This window comes from Ixodes scapularis, unplaced genomic scaffold (assembly GCF_016920785.2).
Source record: "Ixodes scapularis isolate PalLabHiFi unplaced genomic scaffold, ASM1692078v2 PGA_scaffold0__279_contigs__length_252992795, whole genome shotgun sequence".
Lineage (NCBI taxonomy): Eukaryota > Metazoa > Arthropoda > Arachnida > Ixodida > Ixodidae > Ixodes > Ixodes scapularis.
The window spans coordinates 10,389,119-10,406,150 of NW_024609835.1; the positions used below are offsets into that span (position 1 = coordinate 10,389,119).

Sequence of the window (17,032 nt, forward strand, 5' to 3'; positions counted from 1 at the left end):
AAAGGTTTTATGTGACCTAGCTTTCGTTCCTCGTGGTCTGCATGGGAAGGATAGGCTTCGGCGCGAGCATTGGATTCAACACGATCCAAACGAGGCGAATGCCTGAAACTGACAATTAAAGGACTTCAAGACCAACCGTCGCTGCGCACAACAAGTAGTGTCGCGTCTGCAATGTGGACGTTTATTGTTCAAAGCGCAAACACAACAGCGAACCGGGGTGCACGCCGGGGGCTCAGCCCCTGCGGACCCCCGACGGTCCACCTCAGAGCTCGTCGGGGCTCTCGGATATCCGCTCCCGGAGGCTCTTGTTCTCCAGCTTGAGATGGACGAGCTGCTCCTGGAACCGCGGAACAAGGTTGGATCAGAGTGCACTCGCGACAGTCGCAGACCGACACCTACTCGGTCACGAGGCAGTAGAGTACCGGACCTTCTACGCCACCCACCGCAGGCCAGTGCGGCCACGGATTGGACACCAGTGCCGCGCCACTCCTCGACTGGGCCTCATTGTCCAATCCGTGGCGCGCTCCGGCCTCCAATCAGTGACGAAGATGATCCGGTCCTACGACTTGTTGCCGAAGGGATGTTGCCTGACTCCGTGTGTATATTGCATCGAAAGGATTCCTTTAAAGGCACCATAAAATGGTGTTTCAACTTCTTCCTCTTTAGCTTTAATCCTCAACTCAAAAGCGAAATAAGAAATCACGTGGTCATTACCTGCTACCTAGAGCACTGGAGGCGATGACTCCAGTCTTCCACTGTGCTTTTGAAGCACACCATTGAACTTGTCACTCTCAAGTGATAATAAGTGCCGGTTCCGTTAAAGGAGCTGTGTAACGATATTCAATTGGAATGTATCTCTCTATACACGAGCTTACTGGCACACCTGGGACTCAAGGATACTCACACGCAACGCCATTGGCCAAGAAACTCCTTTGTTGCGGTGTAATTTCAAGGACAAAAGCGATCCTTTTCATTCAATCTCTCCTTTGCAAAATTTGATGACGTAACTCGGGGGTCCCAGTACACCCAAGTGACGATATTTGAATGCGGTTCATAGATTGGACCCGAGCATTGCGTGGGCACTCGACTTGGGCTCGTGACAATTGCTAGCTCGAGAAGCATTCGGGTTTTGACCCGTGTCCAATCGCTGCAACGACGACAACAGCCGAGCCATAACAATGCCTGGAACTCAGCGCGTGTCCTGCGCTTTGCCAACCCCAGCGCGTGGCTATGATCAACACTGGCGGCATATAATCGGCTCCAGATCACGTGGCCGCTTGTTCTGGCTGCGAGTTGAGGGGGTGAACGCTGCTCGTTTTTCTTAAATTTTTTTCTGGAACTTCTATTGCGTGGGGTTAAAAACGAACGCGTGTTTCATAGGTCATTAACGTTAGGGATCCGTTTTAAGCGGTATTTGCGCAAAGTACAAATATTGTTGCATTGGTCCTTTAAGGCACTCATTGGCCACGAAAGCGAATTCAGATATTCGTGGTGACGGATTGATCGTTGATCGATACGTCCGAGTTACGCTGTGCTCGTGTCCAATGCTAAGTTGGGTTCCGCTGACGTGCTCGGGCACCGCGGATGCATCTCAGCGAAAAGGCGGAAAACTTTCGAAGGAAAGGAGGCACAAAATAGTCTGCTATATCTTCAGTTTCCTACCAAAAAGCAAGCTTTCGGCTTCCTACGTTCGTGCACTAGTTTTTTTGTTTTTTTTTTTGACTCAGTAAACGATTTGCGATTAGTTTGATCTCAATTCATCTCAGCCGAAAATACATTTCATGGTCCTTTTGATCAGGTTAGCCAGTGAGCTACGGCACCCATAACTTGTTTTCTTTTTTTGCCAGTGACACCGCATTCGCATTAGGGTGGGATATCGTTCACCTTTACACTGGCCAAGCTAATCCAAGGAACGCTAAAGGTTGGTGTGCCAAGTGCATCACGGGGTAGTACCGTGTTTTCCGGGCTATAGTCCACAACCGGTGTATAACCCGCAACGGCGAATTATAGGAACAAAAAAGTTTATTCTATAATAGCCCGCACTTGGTGCATAGTTCGCACGTAAAAATTCTCATCTGCAGCCCACCTTTGACAAAAGCCTGCTTTATTAGCTCAGAAATAAGCTTGTACCGTACGCTTAAATTATCATTAACGCTCTCCAAATCCGGGACGCCTCGTCAAAATTAACGATCTTTAGCAAATCCTTGTATTGGAAATTTTCATCGCGTGTTTTTGAACCTATACTTTCACGACTTCGTCTTTAAACCTCCAGTCGCTGTGAATATTTGATTTGCTCGAGAAGATTAGTGAGCAAATTTGGCGCAACGGTTTTCCGTTTTAGCCACTAAATGTTGCCAATTTCGCTAGAGTGGCCAATCATCCGCACCCCGGCAAATTTCAATATTTAAACATCTATAGCTTGAAAAATACGGTACCTACAAAACAAGTGGGAGCTTCCGAGTGTCCAGTGAATGAAGCGGCCGCGCTTGGGCTTGTTGCGCTCGCTACCGCGTGTCGCCGATCGGGAATGGTGCCCATTGACACCCCCCATCTTTGCTCTGGCCAATTGTTGACCTCAAAAGACCGCAGGCGCCGCGTCTTCGTCCGAAACCTGGCACTCGGGTCAAACGTTAAGACCCGCAGTCTTTGAAGGTCGACCATCTCTTTGGTTGGCGTCGACCGACCGGTACACGGGGAAATTCTCCGATTATTTTATGCTTGAGAAGGGGGGGGGGGACGCGCTTTGGTGCGTGGAACTCTTACAGCGGCCTTTTGTCTCACGAGGGACATTAATTCGCGCAATTCAGAGACGCTTGATCTGCTATTTAAGGGGGGCCATGAAACGCTTTTTAGAGCGCAGCTCTTAGGCGCTCTTTCCCGTGTTTCGCAGGCGCCGCCGTCGCCTTCGGCATCGCCGTCGGCGTAACCGCGCGCGTTGCATTATGGGAGGTCACAGATCTATACACCAGTTCGATTCCCCGCTAAATTTTGCGAAGAAACTGAATTGGTGTGTAGGTCTGTGACGTCGCATAATGCAATACTGCGCATTCAGTTTCCCCGCGAAATCTAGCGGTAAACCTGACGTCACATGACATCAACACCAATTTAGTGTCCCCGCTATATTTTTCGGGAAATCGAATTGGTGTTGAGGTGACGTGACGTCAGTTTTCCCGCTAAATCTAACGGAAAAACTGAATTTGTTCAGAGGTGACGTGATACGTAGTCATCTGCGTCATTTTCAATGACGTCACATGACGTCATTATTGGCAATTGAGTTGGCGTGGAGGTCACTTGACGTCAGTTTTCCCGCTAAACTTAGCGGGGAAACCGACTTGGTGGAGGTCACGAGGCGTCAATTTTCCAGCTAAATTTAGCGGGCAAACTGTGGGAGGAAGGGAGATTACGAAAAAGGAGGAAAATGACGAGGAGGGTGGAGGGGGGACGGGGAGGAGGGGAGAAGGAGGGTCCTCCGTACCCTCCCCTCCTCCTCCTGTCTATAGCCTCCCGTCATGGTGTATCGTAAAATCACAATGCTTTAAGAGGTGGGCTCTAATTTCGCATTACATAGATTTGTAAACGTCTTTCCTTGTTCCTGCTTAGCTTTAACATTAAACTCAAAAGCAAAATGAGAAATCAGGTGGTCGTGATGTCCTTGTTTCCACCGTGCTTTATAAGGACGCCATGGAAGTCGCTATTTGCAAGTGCTGATAAGTACCGTCACCGTACTCATTGGCCACGAACGCGAATCCAAATGTTCGTCGACGCATTGATTGTTGACGAGCGCATACACATGAGTTGCCCAGTGCTCGTGTGCAATGCGTGAGCTGGGGCCGGCTGACGTGCTTTGGGACTTTGGGTACCACGGATGAATCACAGTAAATACCGTATTTACTCGAGTAATAGCCGCACTATTTACGAACAAGGCCCTTGCGTCTACTTTCCCACAGAACACATACACAGCCAATCATTGCGTTGCGCATAAATAACATAGCGAATAACCAGATCGAGAACACGATATTCCATACAAGTGCAATATTCACAGATGGTGTCTTCGCACGAAGACGTTATCTCTGTCCTGTAAACAGCTGAAATCATGCTGTCGAACGCGGTGATTGGCAATCTGCGTGCTCCGCGGAAAAGCGAACCCTCAGGTTTTCTTCATAAACACTGCGGCTGTTACTCGAGTAAATACGGTAGGAGGAGAGCCTTCCGCCCAAGGAAAGAAGGTACGAAGTAGTGAGCTATATTTTCAATTTTTCGTAGCGAACACCAGACTTTTGACTTTCTACGACCTTTCTCTTGACGCACTCAGCGGTATGCGATTAGTGAAATCCCCATCTAAATCATTTATTTTAGCCCAAAATTAATTATATGGTCCTTTAAGGTGTTGCATTACACAGAACGGCGTGGCTCACATTTTATGAACCACAACCATCTGGAAAAAGCGGCCCTGATTGCTGGTCAGCCTTTTATTTTGCCGAGTTCGCACGAGCGACGGATTTAAAAACGGATTCTATGAGAGAAAGCTAGATCGTCTTGCATTTTTACCGTTGACTGGCTAACCCTGGTCACTTTAGCGGAAATTGTTTTTGCGCATCCTAGAAACAGTCACTGCCACACCACTGTAAACCAAATATCCGCGCTTCGCAACCCTAACCTATAAGAGCGAACCCTCGGTTTTGCTGGACCTAAGGAATTTCAAGGACAGCCACCTCTCCCGCTTCTACTGAATGGAATCTCCCCATCTGATAGCAGTGTAGGAAACTACAGCTAATGTTGAATTAGCTTTCCTTTCTTCCTCCATTTTTTTACTTTCATTCATTCATTCATTCATGCGTTCATTTTAACATTTATGGGCCCCAGCAAGTTCCTTACCCCACCCCGCTATTGTTTTCCTCTAATGAATTTTAATTTCAAATGTTTTTGATGAGCACAGTTGATACATTTAGCTCGACGAAAAGATCGCCGTTTCTTTCGGCCTGCGAATTATGATTTCAATAGTCCTATAAAAACTAGAAATTTGGTGTGAAGTACTCGTTTGGGAAACAAATCTAACGGAAACTTTCGGTGCTCCTAATGACCCTGTTTGAGCATAAGTCTGGAAAGAGCCGATATCGTGTTCGCAAAAAGTGTGTTGTGCATTTTACATGCTCAACAAAGTGAACGTACCAGCGGAACGCTTTTCCTCGCCTACTATTGCTAAAAACTGGAAGACAGACTGGTGGCAAACAGGGTTCGGGCTATAAACAAACCAACTGTGTCACATGGTGATAAAAATAATGAAAGCCGTTTACAACTCCCAGTAACGCCGAATTAGAGCACAGCTCTTGAGAAGGATGGAAGGGTACAGAGGGGAGGGTATACCCCTCCTGCCTCCTCCTCACCTCGTCATCCTGCCTCCTACTCCGTCACGGGGGTCGCGTGACCTCAGGGGGGGGGGGGGGGGGGGGGGGTCACGGGACCTCAGGGGGTCACGTGATTTCAGGGGGGTCACGTGACATCACGGTTACGCCGATGCCGACGGCGACGGCGACTGCGACGCCGCTCATGCCGGAAATGGGAGCCTAAGAGCTGCGCCCTACAGGAAGATTGATTGCTGGATTTTTGGAGGTTGCGTTAGCATGACCCTTGGGAAACGCCACGCACGTCCGCCTTTGGGAAACGCTAGTGCTGACCCCTTCCCTTTTCTCTTTTTGCTCTCCTTTTTGCTTCCTCGATTTTTTGCTGCCTCTTTTCGGCCTCGTTACGGGGTCTGTGTTAGCGTTTCCCAAAAGGGGACGAGTGTGTCGTTTCCCAAGGGTCATGCTAACAGATTTTTTTAAGAACCCACAAATAGATCTGCTTGTAATTTTGTTCACCTCTTCTCTGTACTCTACCTGACAGAGTACGTCGACACCTTTGAATGCGGTCATCCATATCACTCGTGAAAAGAACCAGATGCATATCACTCGTCGAAGGAACCGCATCCATCGTGTTAACTACACGCACAGATCACAACAGCCCACGCACCGCTACTACAGAATACCAGAGCGAAGATAAACCGGCGACGGCAAAGCGGCAACTGAGCACGCCCGCATTTCACCGCGTCGCGGAGCAACACCTTCTAGATAACGGAGCCGTAGTGCTGAATGGAATGACGTCATCAGAGAAGGCCAACCTTCGGCTCAAGCGTGTCTCAAAGCCGAGCGCTGACGCAGCACTCGTTTCCAATCTGTGTCCAGCGATGGCCTTCGATGTGTCATCATTTGTTTGCTGACGGACACGACCCTGGGGAAACTAGCCCTTAACAGCTCCGCTGTAAAACTGAACTCAAGATGTGCAAGGCCAGACAGCATGCCACACGTACCACGGCGATGTGTGAACCAGCCTTAAAAAGTCCCTCAGTGTATACTACACCTCGATAAACTCGTAAAGGCTGACAGTGACCATTCTTCTCTTGGTGCAGCCAATGAGAAAGGCGGTCGGTAGCACGTATTAGGGAATATGTAGCCGAGAGTGCAAAGGCATAGGTGTGCGATAACGCTATAGCCCTTCCATTAGTCATGTTGATTAAAGATATGCCGATAATTGGTGTTCCGAGAGCACCACGCAGCAGCCCACACGCAGGAGCCTCTGGGAGTGTCCATCACTGCGAAGGGGAGGAGTGCGAAGCCGAATGCGGGAAGCAAGCTTTGTGAGCTAAGTGTATTTCACTGGTCTTTTCCGCGTATCGCTCGTCGCCTCGCAGCCGTTTAGACTGCTTCGACTAAGGTTGGTTCGATACGGACGACGCTTGAATGAACGGCTGCTCCTGAACAAGACATCTATTGAAGTGCGTTCTATTAAAATAGACGTTTTACTAAATACTCAGGCACGAAGGAGCGTCCGCGAGTGTAGTCACATGCGCTGCGCGGGCTGCCTTCTGCAGCATTAACTGTTCGAAAGCAAAAACTCGAAACAAATCGCGCTTTGCACGCGTGATCATCGAGGCTTTATTTTGCTAATTTACTTCGAACCTCTTACACAGATAAGGCGAGCGCAAGCAGCGCGTGTACGTTCCTTGCATTTTCCTACATGATTGGTAATCTGGCAAAATATCTACTGCTTTGCTTCGTATGAAGCGTAAAAGCTAATATATTTTATCACAGAAGCATTGCATGCGAAGTTGGAAGCAGGAATCTCCGGGTGACTTTTAACGCAATCTAAGCAAACAATCGTTTGTGGATGGGGTCTCAGGCGGTTGTCATCTGAGTTGCTTTGTTGGTTACATCGCTATTTTCCTGCCTTGTGGCACGAGAAACACTGAAGCCTTGACAGCTGAATCTTAGGTAGGTCTCACTTGATGCCTCGAATGAGAAAGAGGCGTCTTGCGGTTCATGTAGTAAGCACGACGTTACAAACATTTTTGGGGCTTCCAGTTTAGACAGTCAGTGATTCCATATTTTAGCCATTCTCGTAAGTCGCCGTCAGTTTTATTTGTCTGCATTAACCATCTGCAGAAATGCCGTGAACTGCCAACTCATCAATGGAATATCATTGCTGGTTTTCGCTGGTTTGGCCAGTAAAACAATTGTCAAGCTATCACAAGATCTTGACTATGTTTTATTCTATCCTGCTGCTGTCTAGTCCTGAACATCATCTATGTAGTTGTAACTAAATTCACGAAATGCAGATGTGTTTATGTGATAGCCTTCTGAATGCACAAAAAACGTTAAAAAAATGCCAGCGGCCTATTGGGATGAAAGAGATAGGTGGCTATAAGCTCTAAGCGATAAAGTTCGCCACTGCAACAGGAGCACGTCACAGACCACCCTCGCTGAATGAATTATAGGTCTCTGAACATTTAGAGAGTAAGTGTGACTAATCTCAATATGAGATATTTGACCAGCGCGGTATGACTGTTGATCTGGTGTCTTTAGCGTGAACCACGAAGTTACGATTGGACGAGTGAAGCTAGACTGCCAGTGCAGATGATGCCCTAAAAGTTTTATGGTGGCAATCCACAGCTCCACATACTTACCTAAAAGACCTGTCCGAAACGCCAACGGCGCGTTATGCGCACAGTCATCGCACAGCGTACTATGCGAGGATTCAAAATGGCGGAACGGATATGGATGATTTTTAGCGTCACGGCGCGTAGCTTGGGAGTTTCGGTACTCTGAACACCTATTCAGTGACTCTAGCGTCTATCAATCACACAAGTGCTAAAAGCGTCATTGAATAGGACAACAAGAAAGAACAGTGCGTCTTTGTTCTGGACGTTGTTCCCTGGAGCCTTTAGTACTCCTGTGAATGTACCAAAAGGCCCATCGTTCTATTTGTCCACTGGTCTCCCGGAAGCAGCGAATGTGAAGGCCGCGGCTCACACACTAGGGGCTGCTTACGACATAGTGCATTAAAACTTCTTAAAATATCTTACGACGAGAGAACACACTGACGCCATCTATCGGGTGGCCGTGGAACACTTGGTATTTATGTACATTTCTTTTTTTTCGAGCATCGTTTGTTTTTTTTTTTTTTTTTTTTGGGGGGGGGGGGTTTACAAGTTTTTTGACAATGTTATAAACAACCACTTCTCATAGATAGTACAAGCATTTGATTTCGCAAAAACCGAAAAAATACTGACTGTAGCGAAATGCAGTTCCAGGGTCACGTCATGGATGGCGCCAGTGCGCCAGTGAGTTCTCTCGTCGTAATAGGCCACAAGAACCCGGTCGTAGGCGCTCGGAAGCTTGTGGAGTAGCCTTTAGACTCCATGTGCGCCTCACCTTGAGCGCCCTGACCGCGCGGTCCTTGTTCTGAAGCATGTCGTCGACGATCTTGGTGTTACGGACGTAGGACTTCCAGGCGGCGCGCATCTGGGACGTCGCGAGTCGCATGTCGTCCAGCTTGAGCGACACGATGGTCCAGAGCACGTCGCGTAACTCCTTGTGGTAGCACTCCTCGGCCATCATGTCGGTCATCTCCTTGTCCACGTCGCTGGGACCGCCTGCTTCGCGCTGGACCACGGTTCCCGCGGCGGCGGTGCCTCCCGCGGGGCCCGCGCCACCGGCCGCCGCCGAAGAGGTTGTCATGGACACGGGGCCCTCGTTGTAGTCAGGCCTGCGGCCGAACGAAGGGCGCTCCGCTCAGCTCAGCCTTGTCACCACAAGTGACCGTTGCTGAAAGCTCAAGATACACGGGGCGTGGTTTAGTGCCCTTGCTTCTTCAATTTTTTCACTATCACATGCCGCATGGTTATTGGCTGCTCAGTGATGAGAATGTGCTCAGGATGCGAAACGCCATGATTTTATTAAGCTGCAGTGACTTCAGCAGCTGCCCCTCAAAAGTGCTGGAATGTCAATGCGGAGCACACAGAGAACCAGCCACCCTGAAATATGGAGCAAATGAGGCGGCTCAAGTTGGGTTTATACCTAACATAAAGTATGCGATGCGTCAGCGCGACGATGTGAAACGTCATACTGAGCGTCAGATTGCCGGTTTTAACTTTTAGGTGTAAAGGTATTTTCATCCTAGCCATTGACTTTGTCAATCGACATGATAAGTCACAGTCTTTGGCATTCCGAGAGCTTTGCAGGAAAGCACGCCAACGGGTGTCTCGTACGTTCCGGAGTATCGTCACTCGGAATATCTGTCATTGGATTTTATCAGTTCAGCCAATAAAATCAAACTATTGGGGCAGCTTCGCGCCCCAACCATCATGTGCCTGCCTTCGCCAGGGCACCTTCAAGGCCCTGGCGGAGGCAGGTTTAGTCATGAACGTCGGTCTCCTTGAGTCTTGCTGGAGGCACTAGAACTAATATCAACTAGAAGACAAGGCCTTTAGCCCCCCCCTCCCCCCATTCCCCCAAACGTCATCACTAGTGAAACCACGCAGTACCGCCTAGCCCGTGTTAGCATCGCCTCTACCACGCCTTGAAGCGTGTCACAAAAACGCTATTCCCTGGCGATGTCAAGACGGACGCGTCTGCCGCTCTGCCGCGGGCTCTAGTCGAGTTTCAGTGTGTCTTTGGGCGGGATCCACTAACAATGACGTCATGCGCAGGCCTTGTCTTCTAGCAGGTATTGCATGCATCCCTTCGTTTCTCGAAAGCGTCGCCAGGCGCCTCTCAGGTTCTCACCTGGGCAGCCCCAGCTGCTCGAGCATGCGGTCCAACCAGGCGTCCTCGTTGAGGAAATCGCCGTAACAGCGCGCGTCGCTCTCGTTGAGCAGCGACGTCGCCTTCGAAGAGTCCTCCGAAGTGTCGCTCGTCTCGCTGCTCGACTCCGACGCGTCTCCGGCCGCGGCCGCTGGCGTCGGGCTCACCTGAATCTTGGCACGCACGCCGACACCTTCACCTGTGGGTCCCAGCTGGGACTGGCACTTGTGGCAGACGTCTGCCGGCCACTGGGCCTGCGTGGAGGCGCAGCGCTTGCTGGAGGCGGCCGCTAGGGCGGGAGGTGGCAGCGGCGACGTCGCCACGCTCGCAGATTGAACAGCGGTCGGTCCTGCGGGCGCTCCGTCTTTCTCTGGGTCCATGGCGCCACGTCGATGTCGCTCGCGGTTGAAACGGTTCGAATGGGCTGTGGGAACGACGGAAGGGCTGCGCGAGCGCTCGTGCCCGCAGCCATCGCACTGTTGTTTTCTGGCCTTTTTCTTTTTCTCTGTGGAATCTGGAAAGGGCCTAGAGGAATATGGCTCGAGTTTCGAGAGGCTTAGGCCGAAAGCACGGTGCCGAAAGGCTCAAAGGGCCTACGGTTCAAGGGCTGCCAGCACTGGCTAAATTTCTCATCTACAGTGGGTAACAATGTCGCCATGCTCTGGCAGACTGGTCTCTAAGAAACTACCTTCTAATTTGTATGTGTCTGTGGAGGGGGAAGGGAAAGGTGATAGGTGGTCGAGTGCAACGTTGGTCGATTGTGTTCACGCACCACAGCTTGAGGCACGTGAAGCAAAAGCTCGCGCTGCAGAACCCAGGTAGGAATGGGTTAGGTTGCCTTCATGTGCGCTTTGCTTGGGGTGATGACATCTGGCCATTTTGTTTCGAACGTTTATTTTTATTTTTTGTTCTGAAGCGCGTGAAAGAGCCTGTCCCTGCACGCGCTCGTGCCGCTGACAGTGTTACGGCGACATTTTGTTTCCTGCGATTTCTTTGTATTTTCCCTGTGAGCGCGTGCTGTCGGCATCGGGTACTACAAACGATGGCATCACCCTAAACAGAACGGCATTGAGGCACACCAGAATAAAGCCCCTCGATGAGTTTGCGCTTGTCTTACAAGTAGCGTCAAATGCGCGAGTGCACGAGGCCCATGTCTCGAGCGGCCCTTGGAAGCAAATGGCGGTGCAGCACTGAAATGAGCAGGCCTTGGAAGCGAATGGCGGTGGAGCACCCGCTCATGGCACGTGTCTCGCGCGCTTCCACAACAATGGTTGGCGGTACTTGTAAAAAACGCTTTTATCAAGGGGCTTTACACCAGAATGGGTACCCTAGTAAAAGAAATCATTTGTATTAGAAATTTCTTGTGTCCAATAAACACATATGAATCATACAAGATATATAAGCACATATAAGAACATGTAAGAACCATATAAGAATTATATGAGAACTATATAAGAATTATATAAGATATATAGGAACCCCATAAGGAACTTATAAGAAACTTCCCAATAGTTTCTTATATGGCGCTTCTATGTTCTCATATATCTTATATAGTTCTTATACAGTTCTTATATCGTTCTTATACGGTTCTTATATGTTCTTATATATCTTGTATGATTCATATGTGTTTATTGGACACAGAAATTTCTCATACAAATGAGAATTTTCAATAGGGTAGGTGCGCCGTCGGGGGCCGTGAGAGCGTCGTGATGTGCAAGAACGCCAGTAAGGGCACTGTGGGGAAGTACGTGCTATTGGTGACGAGCGCGATCGAAAGGGCCGCTGTGGTCGGCCATGCACGATTGGCCGAATGCTGACTATGACGCCAGCAAAGGTTTTCTCATCGACAGAAATAAGAGGAATGGAAGAACTTCAATTTTGACGGTATTGGCAGTGTTGGTTTCAGAGCGCAATGATTTCAAGCTTCCACCATGCTCATTACAAACACCATCGATCTTGTTGTTCGCAAGGTAATGACGTCACGAGAGGGAGCCATAGGAGGGCTCCATTTAGCGCACGTGAAGGCTCCCTAGCTCCACCGAAACATCTCGCCTCGGCCATTAGGGGGAGCATATCGAGGAACTCCAGGGTCGCTAAACTCGTCAAGCACAACTTTGTGTCCGAAAGTTGCGGAACGCGCTAATTGGACTCTCGCGACGCTGACGTCGCGCCGAGTGAGGTGTCAATCATTCGAAGCAAAGTTCATCGAGGCGCGCGTGCGGCGCGTGAGGGGCGCGAGGAGTCCGCTGATTGAACGGCTTCGCCGATGACGTAGCGCCCATTTGTCCCGACATCCCTACGCCAAGCTAAAATTAATGCTTTGCAGATTGTCCCTAGGCGACCTGCTGACGCTCAAAATCCCTCCGAAGTTTGTGTAAAAAAGAAACCTCGTTTGTCGAAGTTGTCGCTGACGTCAAAGTAACGTTACCGAACTTTGCGAGAGCCGTGGTTTCAGCTCGAGATCTTCGCTTCGAATCGAGGCGAAGTTAAACTTTGTCAACATGGCGGTGCCGTACACAGCGGCCGAGCTTATCTTCCGCCACCGTCGGCGTCGCTACTGAGACCACCGGGGACGCCTTTCAACTCCCCGACGACGACTTTCGGCGACAGTACCGGCTATCGAAAGCCGTTGTGCGTTGACTCTGCGACGAGCTTCGTTCGCCGCCTCGGACCGTGGAACAACAAGTTCTCTGCGCGCTCCGGTTCTTCGGAGCCGGTAGCTTTCAAGGCATGGTGGCGACTGACAAGCAGCTGTCAGTCTCCCACATGACAGTGAACCGGGCTGTCAGAACTTTTGCGGCTGCCATTGCTTTTTTTTTTCTTTTCTGTAATATTTGAAGAGGTACTAATAGAAGAGTGGTTGTTTGGGCAAGTTGGTTTGACATCTTATACAAGCTTGTGCGCAACGAAGACGAGGACAAAAGCAGAGAAGAGGACACAACAAGGCGCAACTTTCAACTGAATTTTATTGAAAATGTGTTCCGGTATATACATAGTCTCAACCATTGTTACAATGACAACAAAAAGACAAAAGTAAAGGAAAAAAAAAACACCATGACAGAGCATAACTGGGAAACAACACTATCTCGTTCTCAGGAAAAACAATTCCTTCTCCGATATTGCGATCGATGGCATAGCAACACACATGTCTCCTAAATAATCAATGTGCTCGGCTTCTATGATTTCGCGTGTTACCGCTGACTTGCATTTCCCAATTTTTACGCATTCATCCAACAGTGGGGTACAACCGCATGTCCTGCAATGCAAGTCAAGAAAGCCACCGTTCTTTTTTTGCACGTTGTTATTGTGCTCGCGAAGCCGCTCATTTAGGCAGCGCCCCGTCTGCCCGACGTAGTGGCTGCCACAGGACAACGGAATGCGGTAAACCACGCCATATGTACAGTCGACCAATTTCGTTCTGTGCTTCTTTTCACATCCGTGTTTGGCACGTACGCCAGGCTTTGATAGTTTGCACAGCTCCATGAGCTTATTGGCTCATGGAGCTGTGCAAACTATCAAAGCCTGGCGTGCGTGCCAAACACGGATGTGAAAAGAAGCACAGAACGAAATTGGTCGACTGTACATATGGCGTGGTTTACCGCATTCCGTTGTCCTGTGGCAGCCACTACGTCGGGCAGACGGGGCGCTGCCTAAATGAGCGGCTTCGCGAGCACAATAACAACGTGCAAAAAAAGAACGGTGGCTTTCTTGACTTGCATTGCAGGACATGCGGTTGTACCCCACTGTTGGATGAATGCGTAAAAATTGGGAAATGCAAGTCAGCGGTAACACGCGAAATCATAGAAGCCGAGCACATTGATTATTTAGGAGACATGTGTGTTGCTATGCCATCGATCGCAATATCGGAGAAGGAATTGTTTTTCCTGAGAACGAGATAGTGTTGTTTCCCAGTTATGCTCTGTCATGGTGTTTTTTTTTTCCTTTACTTTTGTCTTTTTGTTGTCATTGTAACGATGGTTGAGACTATATATATACCGGAACACATTTTCAATAAAATTCAGTTGAAAGTTGCGCCTTGTTGTGTCCTCTTCTCTGCTTTTGTCCTCGTCTTTGTTGCGCACAAGATTGTATAAGAGGTACTAATAAGCTGGTATACAATTCAGAATGTTGGAAAACAAACAAGAACCGGGGTAATTCTTGGGTAGGGTCGAGTCTCCCGGCAGCCGGCAGAATTATTTCCCCGAAATTCTACTGGCAGTCGTCACTCATTGGCGGTCAAATCAGTTCATCGAACGACGTGCCATCGACAGATCGTTTCATCGGCACGCGATGTAATCACATGAAAGAGATTGTCTTCCGTTAGAGGTATATACATATTAAGCATTTTCCCACCTTTAAACATGTAAGTGGGGTGTCCCATAACTAACACCTTAATAAGTGTAGCGATGGACCTTATAAAAGAAATGTAAACTTCACACCTTTAAAAATGTGTGATTTTTTTAAACACGTTTCTTAAAACGTATGATAATGCCTACACCTTTTTATAAAGATGTAAAACTACAATACCCCTTCTCGTCAGGCACGGAGCCAAGGGGAGGGGGGGGGGGGCATAAGGCCTGACCTTCCCGCCCCCCCCTCCCCCCCCCCCGAAATTTTCCATTTTGCTGGGGCCTCCTCTCCTCCCTCCCCCTCATACAACACTTTGTCATCGGCGCCCCCCCCCCCCCCCCCCTTAAACAAAAATCTGGCTACGTGCCTGCTTCTCCTCAAGGTGTAATTACCACAGTACATTTCTTTTTTGGGGTGTACACAGTGGCACGGGACCCATTAATATGACTGAACAAATAAATTACACAAACGAGTCGCCGAAACAGCACGTTGCTTCTTGGCGAGTGTCGAGGCAATATCGTCCGAAAACCGGCTTCAATATTGGCCGGATGTACGGTTTTGCGCCTCGTCCCTACATCCGGCAGGTATGGGAGTACCGATGCAAATAAACGATTTATGTCTAATAGCACTGGCGCCACAGATTTCTTAGGAGGCTAGAACGTGGATAGAGGCCTGTATTGCTGGGGTCGAGCGGCACAACCGGCAGTCATCGCCTGACACGATCTTATGCATGCTATAGGAGAAACGGGAAAACTCAATTTTATTACGTTAGTAGGTTGTTCTCTACCATGAAACTTCTATCGTGTTTCCGCAAATAACAGTTAATATTGTGGGCAAGAATATTAAACGCGTTAGAATACCAATCTTGTTTAACTAAATGTTGTGTGGTTGAGGGTCCAGGGCTACTTTGTTGGGCGTTAACTGTTATGTGTTTAATGAGACAAGGGCTACCGAGAGTTATTGTGGAGTCATCCGTGATTTCGGAGTCATCAAAGCTCAGAAAACGATAAGTTAGAATGCCTTTACTGGGGATTTTTGCATCGTTTTGCTCGCTTGTACATAGTGCTTCATGGTGAAAGCTTTTTCTTTGAACTCCTGTGAGGGCTTCCGTGACAAACTGAAACTCGGAGCGTGCCGTTCAGTCGCTCGACGTGCCATTTATTTGGCAACCGAAGCAAGCGACGTCGGTAAAGTCAATCGTGCTCCGGCCAATTTTTTTTTAATGGATGTTCAAACGCTTGACGAATGTCTATTTGATCTCCAAGAACCCGACATAAACATCGCAGCACGTCATAAAATGCTCGCCCTCGAGCACCGTGTACAAGCTTCCAATTTTTGCATGTTTCTTCCTTAGGCTTGCGTGTATTGCCTCATGGTGTAAAAGGCCAAAGCAACAAGGACGAAAACGAAGGGAGAACTAGACAGGACGCGGCATATTGCCTGTCGTCAAGCGATGGCCGCCGGTGAGGCCAGTGAAGGGCTCCCAATTCGCGATACAGACTTGCACTAGGAGAGTTCTAACGCATTACAGCCGCCGAGTGCTGCACGGAGAACAGGCCCCGAACGAACTTGCCGAATGCACCCAGTGCAGACTGATGCTGTCGTCATAGATGTTGTAGAAAAGTACCGACCTCAAACCGAAACTAGCGCCTTTTTGTTCGACGTGACAGGTGGGAATGCGAGAGCGCAGTCGCTGCCATCGTTTAAACGTTGGTTGCTGCAACGTGGAACTTACATTTGCGATGACTTCCACTTAAGAAACTTGGCTGTCAGAGATATCTACAGACGGCGTAAGTTTCCGAAACCAGTTGACTACAAAACAGCATATGCTTGAGGAAATTGATGGCACTGTACGCGCAAGAGCTTGCTTCGTTTTAAGCATAGTATTATGAGTGAACCACTGAAAGAATACGGCTTAAATCTAGTTCTTTGGAACATCTAGCAATACGTTTCAAGGCTTTTTATTTCCCTGGTGAGGGCATCCAGAACGAGAGCTTTCTCAAAACAAAATATGACGGGGCAAAATAGCTGCCGTTCAAATATGACTTTGCTTGAGTCTCGGGCAACGTCTCCATGTTTAGCCTTCCTGGACGCTGAGTGAATACGTCACAGGTTTCTGCTGTGGGAGCTTTTGTCGAAAAATGTCCTACTTGTCACCCATACACAAATGATGCTAGATTTCGCGGCCTCTGTGATTTTCCTGGGCCTTTCATTACACACTGGTAGGTTTCAGCGTCTGTACGGCTACAAAACGACTCAAATTTCGCAAATAAAAGACGGGCAGTCAATTCCTCCCTTCGTGAAATATCAGACGCTTACAATTCAAGCTCGCGTTTGAGTTTGTGGCCCGCGGGACGCGATTTCGAGCAGAAAACCAACTTTTTCTTTCAGTTCCGCTGTGCGAATGCCTCATCGTAGCAGACGAACTCTCGTCGTCTGCTCTCGCTCCTCGCCTGGGCGAGGCATGACGGGATTGTCGGCGCTAGAGAGCCCAAAGGCGACGTACAGCGAGCGGCGTGAACGCTCGCCTCCCCGCGCTGTCTCGTGCTCTCGTGCACCGCCTA

At 49.1% G+C, this 17,032-nt stretch overlaps 1 protein-coding gene across 1 annotated transcript; it reads right to left on the minus strand.

Moving 5' to 3' along the window:
• Positions 1–262: 262 nt before the first annotated feature.
• On the minus strand, positions 263–10,498 carry LOC121046169. The gene is made up of 3 exons (XM_040500086.1): positions 10,101–10,498; positions 8,748–9,081; positions 263–337 (listed from the first exon to the last, which is right to left on the minus strand). Exons 1-3 carry the CDS (start codon positions 10,496–10,498, stop codon positions 263–265), a joined length of 807 nt encoding a protein of 268 aa, XP_040356020.1.
• Between the last annotated feature and the right edge of the window lie 6,534 nt (positions 10,499–17,032).

Excerpts from the sequence above, each read along its gene's own strand:
- LOC121046169 (XM_040500086.1), bottom strand. The coding sequence starts at position 10,498 with ATGGACCCAGAGAAAGACGGAGCGCCCGCAGGACCGACCGCTGTTCAA. Across the intron at positions 9,082-10,100 it reads GAGCAGCTGGGGCTGCCCAG|GCCTGACTACAACGAGGGCC; the intron begins GTGAGAACCTGA and ends GTTCGGCCGCAG. Across the intron at positions 338-8,747 it reads GCGCGGTCAGGGCGCTCAAG|GAGCAGCTCGTCCATCTCAA; the intron begins GTGAGGCGCACA and ends CCGCGGTTCCAG.